The sequence below is a fragment of the Neolamprologus brichardi genome, chromosome 23, assembly GCF_056152115.1.
Source record: "Neolamprologus brichardi isolate AB-2024 chromosome 23, ASM5615211v1, whole genome shotgun sequence".
In the NCBI taxonomy this organism is placed as follows: Eukaryota; Metazoa; Chordata; class Actinopteri; order Cichliformes; family Cichlidae; genus Neolamprologus; species Neolamprologus brichardi.
The window spans coordinates 9,185,311-9,208,308 of record NC_142125.1 but is presented as its reverse complement, the minus strand read 5'-3'; the positions used below and the strand labels follow the sequence as shown (position 1 = coordinate 9,208,308).

General features: G+C 41.9%; 1 protein-coding gene across 1 annotated transcript; it reads right to left on the bottom strand.

Annotated features, from left to right (window-relative positions):
- Nucleotides 1-11,587: 11,587 nt before the first annotated feature.
- Nucleotides 11,588-22,770, bottom strand: ndnf (neuron-derived neurotrophic factor). The gene is made up of 4 exons (XM_006790238.2): nucleotides 22,372-22,770; nucleotides 15,717-15,914; nucleotides 15,241-15,365; nucleotides 11,588-14,217 (listed from the first exon to the last, which is right to left on the bottom strand). Exons 2-4 carry the CDS (start codon nucleotides 15,911-15,913, stop codon nucleotides 12,830-12,832), a joined length of 1,710 nt encoding a protein of 569 aa, XP_006790301.2. The 5' UTR covers nucleotide 15,914; nucleotides 22,372-22,770; the 3' UTR covers nucleotides 11,588-12,829.
- Between the last annotated feature and the right edge of the window lie 228 nt (nucleotides 22,771-22,998).

Genomic DNA, 22,998 nt, shown 5'->3' with positions numbered 1-22,998 from the left:
TGCTGCAGGAAAGCGAAGCAGCGCCCTGATTGGTCCAAAGTTTGTAACCAGAAGCTACCTTTTCTGTCGAGCAACACGCTGCTGCTTGTTTCATTCAGCCTGCACTCCCAGCTTACCCAGTCTGACGATGGTTGTGCAGGAGTATCAGAGGAGCTACAGAAATGAAAGTAATGACATTATTTAATAAAGACAGCTCACTTAATGAAAGGCTCCATTAAGAGGTCATAGATTAGTTTAATGAAACTTTTAGCTTTAGGATTAGATAAAAGTTTCCATACTTTTATCTAATGTTCTGCAAATTTTTAACTCTAAGTGGACATCTTATGCTAATTTCCACATTTATATTTTTATTCTTATACATTACAACAGTAGTTTTTCATGATTCCCAGGTTAAAGTAATCTGTGGTTATCTGACACCAATACTTGGTGCAGTACCTCAGATCTTACAAGCTGTTTTACCTTTGAGCCAACTTTGTTGATTGGCTATTACTAGCAAGCAAAAGGTTTGAAAAGCTGGTGGGTAGGACTCATGCGCCTAAATAATTTGAGTGATATCTACTCTCTTTGAGATCATCAGAGCTAAGACCAGAACAACTGCTGAAAGAGTAGACTGAAGCTTGAGCTTTGTGCTCTCAGGGATTACTTATACATACACTGAGCTCATTATTTGAATCTTTGGCCATGACTAAATATGAGGTCGCAGCACTATCACTGTATTATATGACAAGAATAAAGTAAAAAACAGATGTTACTGTTTGGTGGGAAATAATTCCCACCAAAAAAAAGGAAGTAATAAAAAACAGAAGTACTTCAGAGTCATTTTGTGTAGTTGAGTAAATGTACTTAGTTGTATTCTAGCACGGAGTATTCCCTATATACAAATGCTGGATCTTAGTAACAATGTAACTACCATAAAGGGTAACTAGATGGATCTGTTATTGAGCATCTGTTTGCCCATTTAAGTAAGACTGAAATGAATTCATACATACCATCCAATGAGAAAATATATTACACTAATGCAGTTGTTGTGTAGACTGTAGGAGCTTCATGTGCCAGTTTGATAATCACTAAAACTACTTACCGTTAGCTCGCAGAGATTAGTTATTACATAGAAAAATGTTGCAATACACTTCAATCCTGCACTTCACATAGCACAGAAATACAGCCCCCCTCAATTACTCCATTCTCCATTAACCCCAGAAACCTCACAATATTGTGATGTTCTGTGTGTTTTGGCTTGAACATATCTGTTCTGTAATTCAGAAACCACACTGTACCAACAAGCAGAAGACCAGAGGCCTGACAGACCCTTTCAGTCTAAAACAGTCCTAACAGCAGGCCAGAAACCACAGTTTACCAACAAACTGAGGCTGCTGGGACAGATTTCTAGATGTCTGTTATAGACTCAACCACAATGCTCAACAACCATGTGAACCAAACCTTTATTTCAAAGTAGACAATGTCCTGCAAGTGAGGATGAATTCTACCTTGATGACTGGTTTGATGATGGTTTTCCATTGTTGGTAAATGATGTCCAACATTTCATAATCTCAACGTCTTTGAACCTTTGTTTTATAATAATGAAATAAAACAAAATAATGGTACATATGTGTTTGGCCTGTTTAAGTCACATCTTTCTGTTATATATAAATTAAAAATCAAACTGATTATATTTCTTTTGATATGTTTTTCATTCACCGGCCCGTTTTTAAATGCTCATTAATGCAAATATCTTATTAGCCAATTACATGGCAGCAGTTGTGTGCATTTATGAATGTAGACATAGTCAAAACAACCCACTTAAGTTTAAACTGAGCATCAGAATTGAGAAGACGGGTTATTTAAGTGACGTCGAACGTCCTGTGGTTGAATGCACAACATGTCGAACCTTGAAGCAGATGTGGCTGCAGCAGCAAAGACAAAGAAACTGAGGCTACAGTTCACATGGGCTCAGCAAAATTGGACAATAGAAGGAGGAAAAACATTGCCTTGTCTGCTGAGTGCCAATATCTGCTGTGACCTTCAGATGTTAGGGCCAGAATTTCATGTGAACCACATGAAAGCATGGATCCATCCTCCTTTGTATCAACAGTTTAGGCTGGCGGTGGTGTAATGGTGTGGGGAATCTTTTCTTGGCAAACTTTGGTTCCCTTAGTGTCGACTGAGTATCTACAGCTACAGCCCGTCTGTGTATTGTTGATGACCATGTCCGTCCGTTTATGACCACAGTGTACCAACTCCAGCAGCTCAAATCACCTAAAAATGGTTTCTTGTGCTTGACAATAAATTCAGTGTACCCAAATGGCTTCTAGTCACCAGATTACAATCCAAAAACGGTACCTCTGTGATGTGGTGGAACGGGGGAGTCCTATTATGGATGTGCAACCCACAAATCTGCAGCAACTGTGTGATACTGTCACGTCAATTTGGATCAAAATGAATGTTTGCAGTAGTTCCAGGGTACAACCATATACTATCAGTGTGTGCCTAATAAAGTGGCCGGTGAGTCATTATTACTCAAAGGGAACATTGGATCTTATTAGTTCTGTTTTCCAGTAAAAACAGCATTACTGTCCTATTAAAGTGCTGGTTTAACTATGTAATTGTAAAAGTGCTCATTTAAAATGGACTGCAAGTCAAAACTTTACTTCTCAAAAAAAGAAAACAATGTTGAATAGCATCACTATTATTTGAGGAGGCTGAGAAAATGGACTACAGACTGGATCAGTGTAAAGCGAATACATGACATTTGAAATTAAAGCTCTTTAAAGTGATGCCAGATGACTTTTCTTTTGTTCTTTATCTGACAAACAGTTCAAGCAGCCAACACTGGATGTGGTTTCACAACAACCATAACTCTTGAATATGGTGCTGTGGAAACGCTGAAAGCAACAGACCTCACATTATCTCCATTATGTTCTTTTTTTTATCTCCCCTCACCTTGATTTGTTGACTTTTGCCCTGCAGAGAGAGTAGTATCATCTCTAATCACCGACTGTTTGTGTACATTCTTTTTCTGAACACCTCTTCAGCAAACGTCTCACCCTTTTAATCAGCAGCATGTCAGTGCTCTGTTGGTTTTGTTTACTGTGTTTATAGCCCGTGTTTATGCCACTTGCTTCCTGTTATGTTGTGGCTCTATGCCCAACTGCTCCATGATTGGTCCATATGACAAGCGTTGGTAGACGGCTACGAAGAAGACTGAATCATGATGTACGCGTTTACATCAGAGTCAATGAGCTGGTGCGCTTGAATGTCTCGACTGCTGTTTTTACAGGATTTGCGCTTCAAAACGGGGATAAACATGTCCTTCAATAGGGATTTTTTTCCTCCCAGGTCACTTTTGTATTCGAAATGTTTTCATCAGTGGCTTGGAGTCACATTCCCAGTGTATTCCGGAGAGTTAAGCCATAGGAGAGGGTTACACATGGGTGACAAGCCTGATCACTGCACTGAGAGGGTCTTTGTGCGTGCCTGCCCCACCCATGTGCTTCTTGGTACATTTCTGCTCCCCCTCCAACCCCGACCTCTCTGTCACTGCCTTGGCCTGTCAGGGCAGGACGATCAAATGTCATGACCCCTTTTTCCCTCTGTGCCCTCTGAGGACCCTCAAACCCATTAACTTTCACTCGGCTTTCACTAAGATCCCTTGGTTATCCCCAACACCTGCACTGAAGACACAAAGAGGCTCGCAGAGGAGTCTTCCCTGAAAGCAGGGACACCATTACGTTATTTTAGGATCAGTGAGAGTCTGTGGTGGTCTGTACAGATAATTCAATATTTTTGGTGTTAGCGTATCTTGAGCTAAGTTTAGGCATACTGGAATCATCCAAAAATCCCATGGTCTAAGCAAGAATCTCAAAACATTTACTACTAAATGTGAGAAAATGGAATTTTTTCATGTTAGATTAAAAGTTATCCTCGTTTAATAAAATAGTCATGAAGTTGCACAGCGTTCAGTGCCTTGATGTCATGCAGATGACATGAAGTTGTTGTCATCTATGAAGCAAAATGACATAAATCAGCTAGATTAAGTACAGATAGTTCTTCAAGGCATAAACCTGCAATGCTTTACTAAATTCTGACCCCTCAGGTCACAGTTCCAATCAGAAAGTTGGAGAAGCCCCACCAACACCAACTTCACAATTCAAGATGGCAGCAGTTTGCGTGAATAGTAGTAAAACTGTCTAACTTGTTATCTGTACTTTTTGGTATATTTGTGACTTGCTAAATAAGTCATCTAAAAAATACTGGCCAGGCTCTATCCGTAAATGTGCTCCATCAGGGTTTTTAAGCACAAAAACGAAGGCCAGCATTGTATTGCTAGCCTACTACTACTACAATGAGAAGGGCAATATGACACATGCACTACACCTCTAAACCTTTCTAGACTTTACCTAGAAGTGCTGCATGGGTAAATACAAAAGTCTAATCCACTCTTGGACTCATTTGAGAAGAGTTCAGGTGAGTGTTCAGTGGATGCACAATGTGCTTGAGGCTGTTATCTTTCGAACCTTCTGCACTCTATTTAGCAATCAACCCTTCCCTAAACCAAAAACAGTATTTCAGTGAGAACACATCCTGTTAGAGCCAATCTATAGAGAAATATTTTGTGTGATACCAGAAGTGTTAACGTCATTTGGCTCTTTTGTAAGTGTTCGCTAACTGTCAGTCTTGACGCCCTCCAATTAGGGGGCTGGAAATGTTAGAGCCAATCTACAGAGAAATATTTTTGATACTGTTTCAGTTATTATGTTACATGTATGATTTTGTATAATATGTGGTTAGAGAATATATGCTGCGTGTTTAATTTTGTGTCGGGTAAGAAAACATTGCAGCGCATGTGTGGTAGCAGGTCAGTAAGGCATCACAGCAGAGCTTCAAGTTAAACAGTAGCACGCACACAAGAAATCTCTCTGCTGAAGTAGGCTGCAGATGTGTAGAAACTGTGGGTTACCGAGGTCAGCTGATCTGCTGGTATTATGGCTGAGCTTCACTCAGTTATAGCTGGGGTTTTTTTGTTTTTCTAACAAAAAAAGATTTTTGTGAAAAGGCATAGTTTAATCCAAACAATGGTCAGGTCCTGATCTTAACCAGTTCATTTCAACTAAAAGCTGAAACAAAAGATGAAAAATAAATAAATAATCCAACTAAATTACAAAAAAGTCAAACAAAAAGTGTCTTCCAAGTGAAATAGATCAATTCATCCACCACAGCCTGTTCCTCAGGATGACTTTGTTCCATCATTCTGCCAGACCTAACTTAACACCAAACTTCCTCGTCTACATTTCCTCTACCTGTTTCTTTAAAGTTGCAAAGTTGTGCCATTACAGCAACAGGACAGGTCAGTTATGAAAATGCTGGAGGAAAATCACCAACACACGATAAATGATGGACCAACCCGTTTAACCAACATGCCTTGCAAGATTAAAGCTATAAGAAAGTTTTCTCTGTATCTATGAAGCGCCTTGAGGCGACATTTGTTGTGATTTGGCGCTATATAAATAAAATTGAATTGAATTGAATTGAATAGAAAACAATGCAAAACGAGGGGGGGACTTTAAAAAAAATACTGCCAAAAGAGAGGGTTAGGGTCGCCATAGGACCTTCACTTTGAACGTGAACGTACCCAGCCCTGGAACTGAGCCACTCATTGCTGTGCTGCTGGTTGAGACTCTGAAGGCCAAAAACTACAGAAACCACATTTAGGGCACAGTGAAGGAAAGCACTGCATTGAAATAAATACTCTCAGCATTCCTTTTTTTCTAAGTAAATATTTTCACTGGGGAAAAAGCCTCAGTTTGGCAAACATACAAATGGTTCCACACAAGATTTTCCAAATGGATGGGTGCATTTTTCTGAAATCTCTCAAACCTGATACTGTAGATTTAGGGGCCAGACCACCTTTTGTTTCATGTTTCACAAACCCCCGCAGTTCCTTACCACAGCTCCCTATTTCAAGGCTGTCGTTGAATAGCCAGCAAACCATTTCCTGAAGCTCCGAGGTCACTGGATAAATGATGTTTTCATTTGACAACCCCAGGTCGCCGCTAAAGGAGGGTCTTCGGAGGGAGCCTTTTGAAATTACAGTACTGATGAAGCGTGAGAAATTACAGGCACTTAGAAGTGATTTCATGAGCACAAGAGAGCTAAGGGACCACCCCCATGCAGGCAAGAGGGACCGATGGCAGTGAGTACACAAACACACATGGCTTTGCATGTGCACAATGTTAATATATAAACGCATCCCCACACACACATATCTCCCTCAAGTGCAGATGAATCAGCACCATAACAGTTTCCTCATCCTCAAATGCGTATCATGTGTTGAGGATTGTTTTTCTGTGTATGATAATAAAATTGACCTTACAGTTAAGTACATGGTGGAGTTAAATGAAAGTCATATTCAGGAGCCAGTCATTGTTTTTTTTCACTGCTTGAGTTATCCTAATGGAGATCGGCTGAGACGAGTAATGCCCGAGGGCCACTGGTCCCTCTCCACCCTTCCTGGGAATGGGCTCTCGGTCAGGATGGGTTTGGAAGGAAGCCTCCGATTTTTTTTGCCTGGCCCTCTGCTAAATCAGAGCTATGTAGAGCTGGTTTGGACCTGAGCCTCGGTAATGATCTATCCCTGGAACTGCTGAAGTGGAATCATTTTCATCATGGTCTATGCCTCTTTAGTCCCTAGAAGGGTTTCCCTCTGTGTGCATGTGTCAAGTTTTCAAGCATTATAATTTCATTTCACACTGTTTACTTTGGTGATTTGCAGCACATTGCACCAGTGTGAAACTGAATCATTTAATTTAACCACCCACAAGTGTAGTACCAACCCAATAGATGGCAGAAGCCCTTCATTCCCTTTGCTATTGAGTTTACACAAAACAGTGTTTCCCTACTTTTCTCTACAACAGAAGCTGGAGTCAAAGCCCTCCCAGCGTGCCCGTCTGGTTGCTGTCTGTCTCTGTTTGGATTCTGTTCGAGCCTCGACTCTCTTTTCACGATCTCTGTCCAAAAGTGTCACTCAGCTCTAAGTTGAGCAGCAAGTGCATTCATGCACACTTACACAAAACGCTCGCACAAATGCCAACTCCTGAAACCTCCCTGAAGAGAGGGTGATGGAAATTCTGCAACAAATTAACAGCTATAGGACTACAAAGCACATCTGTGACATTACATTGGCTTGCTCAGTTTAACAGTACAAACTTTTAATTTCTTAGGCCTCTGCATCTGCTGAAATGTTACACTACTTTAGCAGCAGTTGAAATTCTTTTAAAATAATCTTTTTGCGTTTCTTGTTGAGAATGAGGTTAAATTATTCATTAGAGTGGCAATAAATAATCGCTGACTCAGTTGTTAAATTAATCTTCAAAAAATGCATTATAATGAAAGTAGCAGCGTCTAGCTGTGTGTCAGAGGTAAAATAGTATTATTATATTAACTGTGCATTCCCTGCTGGTCAGGTTTTGACCTCCGAGTGCACTTTGTTGCCAAATGCAGTGGTCTGATTGGTCAGATCTGTTTATTTCCATGCAAAAAATCTGAAGAATAAATGCTGCAAATTCATCCAACAAAATTACACAGTCGGTGTGAATGGCTGCGTTAAGATTAGGTGAGTTCAAAAGATATTTCTAACATGCAAAATTTTCACATGAATTTTATGCATCTTGTGTGTAAAGTCCTTAACAGTGGTCACTGGTGAGCTTTAAAACTCTAGGAGGCAGTTTTATTTATCATGCTGCTAGCAACTGCTAGCTAGTTAGACTGGCAGTTAAATAATCATTTTGGGTAAAGGTATTTTTTACAATTTTTAGTTTTGATTAAGAAACAATTTTAGCTTAAAAATCATTTTGATGGTACACTGCCCTGTAAAAGTGAGAAGGGCTTCTTAGATCTAAGTTGGGTGAACACATAAAGCCCTTTTCCACTAGTACCTGGTTGATTTGACGTGACTCGACTCGGTTTATGTTGTTTTCCATTACAATCAAGTTCCACCTAATGTGCATGGCAATTGTCCGATATTTCTGTGACATCATTTGTATGCAACATGAACACCACAACAATGGAGGAAGTCAAGTCGATGGTGTACCTTCTGCTCTGCAAATGGCTTTTGACAGACTCAGAGACCACAGTGTTGCCATTTCTCTCAATGCCAGGTTTCAAAAATGGCGTTTTTGATTTCTGCGAAAGAGACGTTCATTAGACTCACTGAGTGATACCTCTGCCACAAACTATGGGTCTTCAGCTAGCTATAAGAAGAACTTAGCTCTATATTCTCTGTAACTACGATAAAGCAGACGAAAGAAGACCTAGACTCCAGTCACAGAGGCATAAAGACTGGTTGGCAACCCCACCTGGCAATGTACAAAACCCTCCGTGTGATTGCTTTGGTTGCTAGCATATTGCCAAGCTCGCTCACAGTATTTAGAGAAGATATTGGCATGCCTACACACACTCGCTAACCACCAAGCATGAGTTAAACTTGAAAAAACTGAGAATGTTTGCTTTCAAAGTAAAAGTTGGACCTAAAGCTGAAAACAAGTCATTTTAAAAAGCCCAACTTTCAAACTGTGCAACCTCAGGTCAAGTTGGGATATTTTAGGTGTGGTACCATACACCTCTTTGCAACAAGCAGGACGACTGCAGGACGACTGCAGGAGGTTTGCTTGCGACTAGCAAACAACCTCCTACAGTTACCCACTTATCATCTGAGGAACACTAATTTTTGCATTTTCCCAGTGAAAAGTGGTTCCCTTTGTGACTGTTGCTTTAATTTCCAGAGGCTCGGCCACTAGCTAGATGTCTTAATGAAAAGTAAGGGACAACCGTTGGGGTGAAGGAACCAAAAATTGCAGTTTCTTTAACTGTCACTTTAGGCTGGCTCCAAAAACAAGTTCTTCTCCATAGACTCCATAGACTCTTCTATATGGATAGCTTCCCCCTTCAAAGCAGCAGTACGGTGGATGACTTTTGTTATTTCTCATCTATCTGGATACTGAATGTATCCAAATGGATTAGGCGCAGGCCACTGTTGCTGATTTCTGTCTGCTAGGCCTCACCTCCACAAATCAGTTATTCAGCTGGACCTCTCCACTGAATTCATGCTGTTGGTGCAGATTATTGGCTGATGCCTTTGAATTCCACCCTCTCGTCCAAATATGGTGGCTAAAACAATATGGTGATGGATGGTGGACGATGGCTCTGGCGACATCCATCTTTTTTATGTCATCACTGTTTTCAAAGGATAATATTTATGAAATATTTCAAATTAAAATAGGTCAGCTTTGACTTGAACACAGTAGGAGGGTTCATTTTTCCTCCATACAGGATTTCTTTTTTGTGCCACATAAAGCGCCTAAGCCACCAGAAAATTACCAGCAATATAATATTCCAGTGATATGATGATGGACCGGTGGCCTGTCCAGGGTGTACCCCGCCTTTTATCCCATGACAGCTGGGATAGGCTTCAGCCCCCCGTGATCCTGAATTGGGTAAGTGGAAGAAAATGGATGGAAAATGGACGGCTGGATTATTTTTTAAATTAAGCTGTTTGTTTAAAATGTTTGATAAGAGACATCAAAAGCCTTTGAGCTCGAACATCTGGCTCTATGGGCGCAACTAACATTTTATGACATTTCCAGCCACAGTTTAATTGTACAGATTATTTGTTTTATTCCATACACCGATCACTTCACATAAGCCCCAGAATCAGAGCCAGCTCTTCCGTGCACTGCTGTCATTACTACACCACTTATCCAGGCCCTGCATGTCTGTCTCCACTCCTCGTCCTACTCATGTACACACATATATACAAAACTCATACATCAAAGCGCTGCACTCGATTCCACGCAAAAGATAAACACGGGAAGCCCTGCAGATGGTTAGCTCTAGGATAGAGGTTTCTCTGTATGTTCATGTTTGCATGAGTGTTTGTGAGGAGATCTCCTGAAAGATGTTAGAAAAATAGAAGTGTCTGTATATTTCTTTCCATCTTAAACCTCTTGGGTGTACCAAAGACGAGGACTTTTTTTTTTTTTTAGCACACAGCAGATATTATTCACACATGTAGGATAACATTTGAGCAGAGCTGGCCAGCTTTATTAGTGGCAGTTTACAGGGATATCTATGACAGTCCCATAGCTCTCTGGAAGCTCCTTTACATTATTTCAGGGTAATGGCAGGTTAATGGAAGCCAGGTGGAGCCTCACTCCACCAGGAGCACTTGATTGACAGTGAACTGTGTCGATGAATTGGAGTGCAGCTACCCACAATCAGGGTCGAGATGGAAACATGGCAATTCTCAAACAACAGCTGCTTTTCTTGGCCACAACAGAGGCGCCATTTCCACTCATCTAAGACTACTCAGTACATGTAGATATGGTCACGCATGTGCGTCTGGCTTTTCTCTTTGCTTGTTTGTGATTAAATGTGTCTATTGACTAAATACTGTTGCACCAAGTCCCTCAAATTTGAAGCCTGGATTTTGAGCATAAGCACATAAGTGGAAATGAACAGCGACATTGCTTCATAGAGGGTGGCCTGTTCAGTCTCACTACGTTTATAGTGTAGTTAAAACCATTTGGAAAGTGCGAAGTCCAGAGTAGGATTCTGATTATTGTAATTATGTTTATTTTGCTTTAGAGCAAGGCATTTTTCCCCCCACTTGAATATAATCAAGATTACGTTCACAGAGTTACTCGGTTTGACTATTAGCGATAAGTTGCTAATGATAGCTAATTTTTGATAGCTATTAACGATTGTAATTAGTTTGTTAGTTTGTTGACGTCACCACTTTTGGGTTTATATTCTTTGATATTCTTAATCTTGACAAAATCAGTGCTGCAATAGCAGAGCTACAGTCAATCTGAATCATTCATTTCAGTTCCATAAACTTGTTGTAGTAAGAAACTGTCCGATTAAACTGACACAAAAAGGCTATCCTGTTTGTTTCTTTCTGGCATATTTGGTTTAAATCAGGTTTATTTTCAGATTGATTTGACTATAAATGCAAAACAGAGCGACAGGAAGTCAGGTGGCAAAATCCGACTCAGAATTAGCAGAGGCTGTTTTTTATTTATGATTCACCGAAAAAATTCTTGTGTTCATGTTGATGTCTTAGGAAAAATGTTTAGCGCAAAAACGGGTGTCATTGGAAATTAGAAGGTTAAATTTGTCATGATATGCATAAACCTTGCATTGATATTATTTGAAGTAGATCTTTGGGAGATTACTTGATGCTAAAGGGGAAACCTTTTGCTGTGAGGCCAAGTATTTCTATGGAAGGGTGGAATTTGGCCATTAGGGCAGCTTTCGGTTACACCACAGATATTCTGTTCTCATTAAAAAAGAACATAAGATGAAACATGTGAGCAGAACTGCTTCAGTACAAATTTGGATTTTTAAATCACCCATCCGATGCTCAACCTATTATCACTTTTTTTTTGTTTTTTTACATCATTTTATACATAAATGTATCACTTCCCTTTCATGGTTGGTTCATCTTCCATGACCGATGGCAAAGAAAGCTGCATGCTCTCCATATTTTTTTAAATTTACAGTGGCACTAGTGTACAGAACAACAACACTGTGTGACGATTTTTAATTTATACTCTTTTTATAAAATTACAGATTACACGGGGACCACGTGATACAGATGGTTCATACTCCCACCGGTAAAAAAAAAAAAAATCAGATCAGGCTTCTTGCAGATCACCAAGACAATAAATTGTTCTCCAGAAAAAATCAAGACATACACTTGAAACTAAATCTATTAGGATATACGCTCATTTCCTCATTTAGCCACTTGTGATGATATCAAGAGTTGTTTTTTTTTTATTCTTTTTAAGCTTATTTACAGCATATATCTTATCTGTTGTTGTTCTTTTGCTGTCGCAAATCTTTTAGAGGGTCGTGTTTTGATGTTAAAATCCCTCTTAGTATTAGGTTGTGCTTATGCAGCCCTGATTTAGATGTCTGAGTCTATAATCACAATATGCTGTTCAGCTCTTTCTCTGAGAGCCATGATTGGGATGTTAACTGCTTGGCAAAAGAACATGACACCCAGGGTGACACAGGGATTACATGTTCTATATTTAGTCTTTATGTACATGAATATTGGCAGGACAGCTCTGTACATGTGACACACACACACACACACACACATACACACGCACACACATACACAGCGATACAGTGATAATAACACAGATCTCCAGCACAGAACACATTTACAAGATGGGCTCTAGAGCAAACACTGGCTGAGATACACACGGGAATGTCTGAGCTACGACAACTTCCTCATAAAACTGGAATTTTCTTGTAACAGTTACTATTGTCATCAATAAAACAGACAATTAAAAAGAGAGATGAAAAGTATAAAATAATTTAAATTCCTCCTAAAATGCGTCATGAATATGCGGTGACAGATCTATACAAAGCGGGCAGCTACTGTATCTCCTTGACACACTGAAACCGAAGGATGCAACAAATGTGACAGACAAAAGCGAAAGTCATGCAGCAACAAAGGAACAGAGAAGATGAAAAAAGGGGATCTTCTTTGAAGTTCTGCCCTCCCAGTGGCAGCATGATGTCAAGATGACAAGCCTGGTAACAAAGCACCTCACGCTATGGGCCACCCAGACGTGCCACAATGAAATGTAAACATAAATATACAGGTTGAAATCTCTCTCTACAAACAGTTCAGTCCCTGCCACGGGCCCATCAGCTGTGTGAGTAGTCAGTCTGTATACACTCCTTAGTAGAATATCACTTAGAGTTAAATAAACTTATTTAATATATATATTTATAATAGATTTATTCTTTGCAGAGTCTTTTAGCAGTATTTCCTTGTTTTCACCAGTTTGTTCTGGTATTTTACTGAGTGGCCACTGTGTCCCACCACGTAAACGTCCAGCAGGTAGGTCTTTCCTGGCTCCAGACCTGTGATGGTTTCTGTGGTCACAGCTTTCTGCAGGTTCGGGCTGTGGAAGTACTTGCACAGGACCTTTTCTGACTTCCTGCGGGTCTCTGGTCCAGCACATTGATTTTGTTCCCGGCGCCGCTGCTCCTCGCCGTAATTGTCAGCCACTTCCTTGCGGTAAATGCAGTATTTGTTGCGGTCCTGCGTGCCCAGCCAGGCCACAGTGACGGAGGAGCAGGTGCGCAGCTTGTCAAAGGCCTTGATGCGTGTATCCTCCGGAAGTGAAGGGAAAGGCTGTTTGCTGCTGGGTCGGGTGCTGGCAAGCACCTTCAGAGTGGAGGCTCCTTTTCTGCTGCCACGGAAACGGATCAGGTATTTGGCTTTTGGCTTTCCCCGTAGCTGGAACTGCCGTATCCCCTCCACGTTCTGGGAGAGCAGCAGCTTGCCATCTCGCCTCACCTGCACCTGCACAGCATCCAGACATGTGTGTACAAAAAGAGTGACCCTCTGGTGGGAAGACACGGGAGCGAAGCGCAGGAACTTGCTGCCCTTCCTTTTGATGAAAACCTCTGATACTTTGCCGTCCTTCAGCTCAACTGTCTTCTGACGAGCCTCCTCTTTAGTGCGGGCAAAGGTTCCCACATATGCTGTGCTGGTGTTGGTAGCAGCATTTACTGCAAACACATCAAAGTAGTACTGTGTGTCTGGTTTTAGGTCTGACACCGTGAATATGTTTTTATTGCCAATGCACACCTTCTGGATGTCTGATACCCTGGGCTTGGCTGCGTATGCCCGTGAGATCTTGTTACTTGTGAGGCCCCGGTCTTTGCCGAAACCATTGTCAAAGCCAAAGTGCACAAAGTCGAACGGGCTAAAGTCTCTGCCGGGCTTCGGAGCCAGCATGAATGCATCGTCGGTGCTGATTTTAGCCTCGGCAGCACACATGCTTTTGAAATTGTGCTCCTTGTTGATCACTACGCAGTACTGCACAGGCTGGCCCATCAGCAAGCCAGTAGGTGTCGGTTTCCAGGCCAGTGTGACGGTGGTACGGCCAAGTGCAGTGACATCCACGCGGGGGTCGTAGGGCAGCTCTGGGTAGGGCTGGTCAGACTCTGGAGTCGTGGTTGCGTATACCTTGAAGTTGCTGTCTTTCTCAGTGGACAGCAGTTCAAGCTGGTAGAGACCAGAAGGCGTGCTTGTGGCCACATAGGACTCCACATCATTGCCCTTGTAGGTGAAGAGCTCCGTGCCTTCATCTACTGTCACCTGCTGTTTCTGTTGGTCCAGAGGTTCAGGCTCTCCTGGAAGATAAAAACCAAACACACACAACATGAGCTGTTTGCTTTAGTCACCAAATTAGACAACCCTTGCAATATTTTCTTTTCTTCTTTGGCTTTGATGAAAGAAAATTTCCACCCAAACTGAAAACTGTTTAACGCTGCAAGATCATGACTAAGCCTCATGGATCATTATCCCACACCCATGGAAGCCATGTTTTCACTCCAAACATCCCCAAAGATCTCAGGCCAGCATTCACTCAGCCTTTCTAGGGAAGTTTTGCTACAAAGAGGCGCCTTGTAGCTTCTATGTGAGAGGGACAGTCTAAGCTCTTACTCCAGCTTGAGCAAGAAACCATAATATTATGTTTGTCAACCAGAGAGTGTGCTCAGCGGTGTACTAAAAATTAAGCTCAAAGATCAACTCCCAATAGAGATTTCTAGCAGGAAAAGGCTGCAAAGACAGGAAAGATTTCACTAGCTGCTCTGTTTCTGCACCAGTTTTCGTGAAGTCACTGCCACTGCATGTGTCGAGTCAAAATTTGTCATTATTCTTCCAGCTCAGGATGAATTCTCTTCTCAGGTGCTCATGTCTGGACATTCAAATATATGCTCACATCACACATCAGTGCTCTAAACCACTGCTTTAGTCATCTGGCAAGATCTCCTCTGCTGAAAGGACACCTTCCAGATGGGAAAAGGTTTTAATGTGAAGCAGAAAAACAGAAAAAATGAAGGGGAAAAAGGAAGACAAACAGACTGAGTGTAGCAGGATTTATCTTAAGAAGACCGAGGCGACCTAAGTAAAGGGATGTAATGTCTTTGATTCTTTAGGGTGACTAGAAAACCACTGAAATTATAGACATCAAACTGGGCCGAGTCAGACCTCATAAGTGGTCAGACTAGACACTACATCTGTGACTTAATTAAAACCCACGAAAACACAAAGCCTAACATCACTGCGTAGGTTAATTGTGTGTGGGGATAGTCATATTTCCAGATAACGTGTAATTAACCTCTTCCACTGCTGCCTTATGTCAGTTATACCTGATCCTCCTCCGCTGGCGTCTTCTGGCAGCTCCTGCAGAGTGAGTTTCCACTCCAGAGGAGCATCACAAGGTGTCACGGTCACAGACAGGGGTGTGTTGTCTTCTTCCACCACAAAGTAGTACCTGTGAAAATAATAGGCCAGATATAAGCACCAGTGTTCATCATAGTTTGACATTATCCTAAATAATGTGTGGAGTAAATGCGTGAGCAGACTATAATAGGTGAAGCACGTGGTGGCATATAGTGTTTTGCCTTGAGTGGAGAAAGACTTTCTCATCTATTATTTAGTTTTTGCATCAACATAATAGATCCTATTACAGGGTAACATCTGATGTTTCCTATCTATTTACAGTAAGTAGACATCACCAGGTTTAATGTTTCCTTCAATGATTGAAGCAGTCACCAGCACGAGGTTTAACTGGCTCATTTTTTTAACCACCGCCCTGATATTGTTTGTCTCACAGAGGTCTTACCTTTTGGGTGTGTCTCTGAAAAGATAGCCACTGATCTCAGCTCCGTCCGGTATGACAGAGGAGTCGTGGAATAGCGACTTGTCTCTGATCTGCATCTGAAAAAGACCTTCATCTCTCGTAGGCAGTTTCTGGGCCACAGATCCCAGCCCCAACAGCACTAGCAGCACCACCACGCTCCAACCTTTACACTGCCTCATCCTGAAAGACACAGAAAATTGACTTCAGTTTCATTAAGTGTTTTGTGATTTTTCGCAGATGCTCCTGATCGTCTGAGCAAAGAATTCACTCTTCTTCTTCTATGGTTTTTAACTGAGGATGTGAAAACCACATGACACAAAGATGTCTTTAAGTAGCACTTTGTTAGCCTTTTCTTGAGTATAATAAGTTAATCATTGCTTTGCCTGACTCCTTACAAATAAGAAATCTTTTCAACTCAAGGTGAGTCTGTGAATGACCTTATACCACAAGACAAATTCAATGTTAGCAAAAAGCTGATATGCTACAGGTGAATTTGCCCATTAGTTTAAATTTCCTTCATCTTCACATAATGTTTACTTTCATCATCCATGTTTCAGTCTATATGCCCATATATAGACACACCTATACATATATAACCACAACACGGACAACCTTGTCAGTTGCATTGACTCACAGGTGTCCCGAAACAGACAGCTGGAGCCAATCATTGTCTGTTAGCCCTGTCTCTGCCATTTGATATCAATAGACCGGATCTCTTCACTGTGTATGCGGTGGTGGCGCCTTTTGGAGCATTTTAATATCTAATATTATGGCTTGATGTGTGAGTCAGATGATTAAAAGTTCATGCTTCAGCTTTGGTGAGTAAAAAAGGCGAGTAAAATTAGGGTGACTGTAGCTCAGGTGGCAGAGCAGGTCAGCCACAAATCAGAAGGTCGGTGATTTGATCCCAGGCTATCTCCTGGCTACATGCCAAATTTCCTTGGGCAAGACACTGACCCCGTGTTTGCCTACTGGTGGTGATCAGAGGGCCCGGTGGCGCCAGTGTCCGGCAGCCTCGCCTCTGTCAGTGCACCCCAGGGCAGCTGTGGCTACAATGTAGCTTGCCATTGCTAATGGGTGAATGACTGAATGTAGTGTAAAGCGCTTTGGGGTCCTTAGGGACTGAGTAAAGCGCTATGCAAATGCAGGCCATTTACCTTTTTTTTAAAAAAATTGCTTGCTTGGTAACCAAGCTTGCTAATGTTAGCATTCCACCCTTTTCTCCATATAAGGAAACTTCTGGCACAAAAAAACACACCAATACAGTGGCAGATCAAAATGCTACAGCTGACACTTCAAAATGAGTCCATAACCAATGTGTGATGTCATAGTGGCTATGACCCTCGATCATTGAGTTAATATTAGCATACAGACTTGGATTGGCACAAGAAATTCCATATGTGTCACAGTAAAGACAAAAAACCTGCACAAACTATTTTTTTAGCCGGCAAGGGTTCTTTTTATTCTTTTCTTTCTTTTTCTTTAGTCTTACTAAGCTAAACTAATCAACCGTTCTTCCTAAAAATTAGTTTACAGAAAAATTAAAAAAAAACTTTGATAAAAGAAAAAGTTTAAGCATTTTTATTTCTCATTTATTTGATCTGAAAGTACCCTGGGCCACCACTAACACTGGCAGCATTAAAGTACCATGCACAAGCTACAGAGGAGAACATACAAACTCGAAACCACCTGCTGTGAGGCAACAGTGCTAACTACTGAGCCACTGTGTTCCTTATTGAGCTGAGCTGGCTGCTTTCATTGTTTCCAGTCTCATTATGCTAAGCTATGCTACTTGACTACAAAAAAGGCTGAAACTTGATGTTTAGCTTACGCGCATAAAATCTCTCTTCTTAGCAAGAAACTGTATGCCACAGTGAGTACCTCGTGCGTTAATGCATACTGTCAGTAAATATTAAAGGCTCATATTAGCTAAAGTATGTCTAAGATTTCTGTTTTTCTAATGGAATTTCTGAATAACCTTGTTCTATCTCTCCTTTTATTTTGACATTGGTTCAAAACTGCTGATGTTAATGAGTGTGAGCTGTGACATGCATACAGTGTTTTAGTGAGCTTCTGCTTTTGTCCGCAATGTAATATATTTTATGCTAAAATGTGCTTCTTGTCCATGTTTTCCTTCTAGTTTCAGCCTTAATTAACATTTAACTTAAAATCCTGATCACCATCTGGGAACGAATCAGAGACGAAGAGCCCCTGAATGAGTACCCAAGGCCACAGAAAGGAAGGGGGATTAGATTTAAACAGGAATGTGTGAAGGAAAAGATATTGCTTGGCACTCCAGGGACCCACGGCGTTTCATAAAACGCTTAATATAAAAATCCCCAAATCCATGTAGTTTAAGTTTTATTGACGCTAATATAAAAATGTTTGGAGATGCAATCCACAGTTGGAGCTGCAGCCGATGTGGCTGAGAGGCTCTCACGTATCCCCTGTCTATTGATTTTTGCCCATTGATTGCAGCTGATGGGAATGCCAAATCCCCGGTGATTTAATCAGTGTAATGATGGCAGATTAGCCAGATACTTTACTGCCATTTACTGCAAGTGAGATGGTGTCCTTTTAATGACCCCTCTCCCTTTCTCTGCTCACCCTCCTTTGTCTGTCTCCTTCCCTTGATCACAGTTTTTTTTTTTTTCATCAAATAATCTCTTTCACACTTGTACACACACATCCCCTCCTCTCGGTTCGTCTTTATGCTTTCTCCTCCTTCACCGCCTCCCTCAGCAGAGGCAGATAAGTAAAACCAGAGGACTCGGGCATAGACGAATATCCACACTACACACAGGGCTTCATTTCTACATTATAGTCCTTTAAAAACACAAGCAGGGGAAAAAGCCCATGACAGCTCCTGTCAGTGTCTCTGCTGTCGTCTGAGCTCAGCCTCCCGTCACACCGCCAGACTTCAGAGAGCAAAAGGAAAGCCGCCTAAGTGGTACTTTGAGGTTTGACTCACACAGAGACTTGAGATCCTTATCGCCTCGGCTTGTCTCATTCCACTTCAGAAACATGTCAGTCGGAACAAAGACATGTCTAATAATACTTAAGACAGCGCTGAGGTAGTACGCGCAGAGTCTCTCAGTAGCATGCACCGCATTTCTCAGAGCTGCCTTTCTTTCAAACATCCCAAAACACTCCACAGACACAACGAGGGCCTCGTCCCCTCACCCGGCTTTGTCCGCCGCAGTCACACACTGAGGTTTTTAATCACCGCTGCCTTAAACATTTGATGTGTGCCTTCCCCGTGCTCTTCACATGTGACACCACATACTATATATTGCAGGGAGATGACATCTAAATATCAGAGCAGTTGTGTTGGGTCACTGTGGTTGCATGGACCAGCGCAGAGTCAACATGGTCACACAGCCGGCGCTGGATGTGCTTTTACATGCAGGCCTGCACCATTCTCATGCCACAGAGTTCCCTTACGAAAATAACACATTAAAAAAAAAGCTGCATCTGGAACAAATAAAGTCTAATGTTTAATTAGAATGGGGAAGAATGTATGATCCCAATTTAGGGAATGGATAATTTTAAGGCAAAGTAACCCACAGTCGTGTCAACTTTGTTTTGCTTTTGCCTTTCATCTCTTTATTTATATATTTATAGGTTTTTGTTTCACTTTCATTGGTATTTGCCAAGTATTTTCTGTGGAAAACATTGTGTATTTTCTAATTGGCAAGCTGTGGACTTTAGAGAACTGTGTAACTGGATTAAAGGACAAATGCAGGAGTTTACAATGGGTGAAAATAGTCCCAATTTTCTTTCCCATGGCTGTCTTTGACACATCTAGAGTATCAGTCTTAAACAAATAAAACAAGAAAAGGACCCCCACCTCCTTTCCCTTCCTGTGTAATCTGTAGAATTGCGTCCTATGAATTGAGTTTCTACTTTAACAACTTTGACCCAGCTCTAATTTGGGGTCATTACAAGCAAATCATGTGCACAGCCAAAACAAAAATGTTCACACTTTGTATTTATATCTCCCAGATGGATGCAATCTTTTCAGCGACATCAATCCATAGCAGAATTAAAATCGTTTGCGATCCACTGATGATTAAAGTGAGAAAAATATCAATTACATGCAACCATTTGGCCACAACTTTCATCCACCTGATCGACTCTGTGTGCACGTCTGAGAGGAGCGTATTTTCAGCAAGAACATGGTGATTGTAAGCACGTGATTTTCACGTATGGATTTTTTTCTGATCACAAGGCAGGCTATATCCATGCAATCCCCAGCCTTGTCCTGCGTGCGTGCACGTATATGCTCACGTGTGTGTGCGCAAAACACCCCCCACCACCACCTACACTCTCTCACTTCACTTTGTTTCGCTCCTTCCCTCCAGCTCCTTGTCAAGATGGATAAGCCTCCTGCCTGCTGCCACATGGAGCTCATTAACAGAACGGGAGGGAATAAAAGACAGTTTAATTTCAACACAAATAAAGAGACATTTCGGATTCCACCCAACAAGACGCCTGGCATGAGCTCGCAGGACCTGAAGCCTCTGTGTGTTTTCTTAAAGGAAGTCTAGATTTATGGCGGGTCCTCGGTAGCGAGCTCCATCATGGCTGTCACTTCAGGGCCAATGTGGGGATTAGAGTAAGTAAAGTATATGCAGGAGCCAAAGAGGGAACCACACAGGACCTGGACCTGTTCTATAGGCAGGCCAAACCAAATCAGGTCTGGTGCTCTTGGACAGCTAAACAGCTTATTAATAAATTGGTTGAGACTGTGGTAAACGCTCTGATCCAACAGTGGAGATTTTAATCTGGTGTGTGTGTGTGTGTGTCCATACGTGCACACATATGCGGGTCCAAACCATTGCATTCCTCTGCTCCACTCTGTGTGTAAGTCTAAATCATCACTCAGGACCTGACTCCTCGCCATCCACAACATCGCTCGCAGTTTGAGTTTCTGAGCTATCCACATCATCAGAACCACTAAGGCTGGCACAATAGCATCATGGAAACCAGAGCCCAGTTTCCTTTCCTTCTTACCCTCCCCTTTCCTCTTCGCTCCTTTATATTTCATCTCTGATCCCTGCCTTTAGCTCTGCATCCTGGAAATTCTCTACGAGGGGGTCGCGGGGGCGCTTTCTGTGTAAAAACAACTCAAATAGAATTGAGGGTGGGGGAGTGGCGGTGTCTCTGACTGATGTGCTGGCATTGTGGCTGCAAGGGTGATTAAAGATTACAAGAGAAAATGCCCCCCCATGGGAAAGTCATCCACCCACTGCCCATCATCCGGTGCACGCATGCACGGGCCTGGCCCCGTCGTGGGAAATGAGTCAATCATGATCCGGTATGTTGTGCTTGGTTGAGGAGGCAGAGAAGGGGAGCACAGAAAGCCTGTTCAGCAGCTAGTGCGAGCAGGCTCTGCCTCTTCTTGTGTCCATCTGAGGGAGCATAATGAGGAGCTTTGCAATGAGCGTGCCCGGGCGGGGGGAGACGAGGAGAAGCGCATGGTGTGTGGATATGATGAATAATTTAACAAGGAAATAAAAACTTTGCGCCCTTAATCTTCCACCACTGACTCTGGATATGTGACAAAAGGCAGCGGAGAAGCGACTGTATATACACCACTGAAGCCTGTCACTTCTCTGGACGCAAAACGGCTATAGCAACACTGGCGGAATTCTTTCAGCCAGAGAGTTTTCATATGCAAATCATGGTTTAGTTACGGTATGCGACGCAGACCTTCCCATTTTAAGACTTTTTTGTTCATGATTCATTCTCCTGAGAAAGTAGAAGGGAGGCAGTGTGGCTTCACCCTGCTGCTAAATACAGTTATTCAAATCCCCACTCCGGGTATGTCTCTCATTAAACACCGACTGAGAGCCTCTCACATGGACCGGATGAGGAAAACAACTCCCAACACGAGCTAAATTATCATTAATCTGCCTGGAATAATTCTAATTGAAACAATGCAGGCGGTGCCAAGTCAAATAAATCCAATTTTTCACTTATATTAAAAAGCAGCTCTTCATTACGCGCTTCACTAAAGCCTGTCTGGGCTCTTACAGGTGCGTAAAAGGAACCCAGTGACACGGTGAAACTAACATTTATCAAAACTGTAGTCCTTATATAAAACTTTTACATTTTACAACTAAAAGCGAACAGAGTGAAAACACCATAAATGGTGCACAGGTAGCTAGAAATACAGCATGTGTAGAAAAATCGCCTGTGTTGGGTGCTGTGTCACCCCTGGGAGCATGGGAACTGTCGCGAGGCACAAAACAAGAGAATTTTCGTAAAGTTCATCAGCTCATCTGCCCCGTGTGATATGAAGCCCAAAACAAAATAAGCTAGAATTAAAAAAGCATGCGAGTTGCGGCTTGAATGAAATGCGTTTGGAACTTTTAACTTCCTGGAGTTGTAAACCGCAAACCGTTTCAAAGGCACCAGCTACTTTACTCAGAGAGTCCGACTCTGGATTCATACGGAGCTTGCATGCATATTACAAAATAAATAAATAAATAAATAAATAAAGCTACAGAAAAGTTTAAGAAAATAAAGAAGTTTTTTCTGATATAATTGCTCGAAGAACCGGACAAACCGCTACACTGCAGAGAAATCAAGCGAAAAATAAATACATAATCTTTACAAGAGACAGTCTTACCTCTCGCAATATGAATCGACGACGTTATCTGCAGAATGGTGTCTGTTTTTCTTTAAAAGAAAAAAAAACTCTTACAAAAGTGCTTTAAAACTAAATCGATTGATGTAAAAATAAAAAAAAATAAAAACACGCGCTGTCCTCTGCAGTGTCCAGTATCCCCTCCTTTAGTTTTCACTTCTATTGTTGGTGTCTATCAATCGGATTAGACGACTCTGGTGCGTGCTTGCAGTTTTCTTGTGGATTGAACTGGTCTCTTGTGGGCAGGAGTGTGTGTGAGAGTGTGCGCGAGTGTGTATGAGTGGGTATCCCGAGTGCTGGCAGTGCGTCCCTCCCCTGCCGCGCCGCTGCTATTGAAACCTCCACTGGATTGGAGGCAAAACTAGTGCGAACTTCTTCTTCTTCCCTGCGCTCCAAGACAGAGAACCAGCCCACTCTTTCAGCAGCAAGCCACAAAAAATATCCCAACAAGGACCAGACTGAGTATTACTCCCAGGTGTGACCGGCCCTCATACTGAAAGCATATAAGTAGAGGGAAACAAATCCAAAAGCCAAAAATCTTAGATGAACAGAAGCAGTGTGTTGCTGAAAACAGCAAGATGCCACCTGAGCGTAACTCTAAGTACTCGT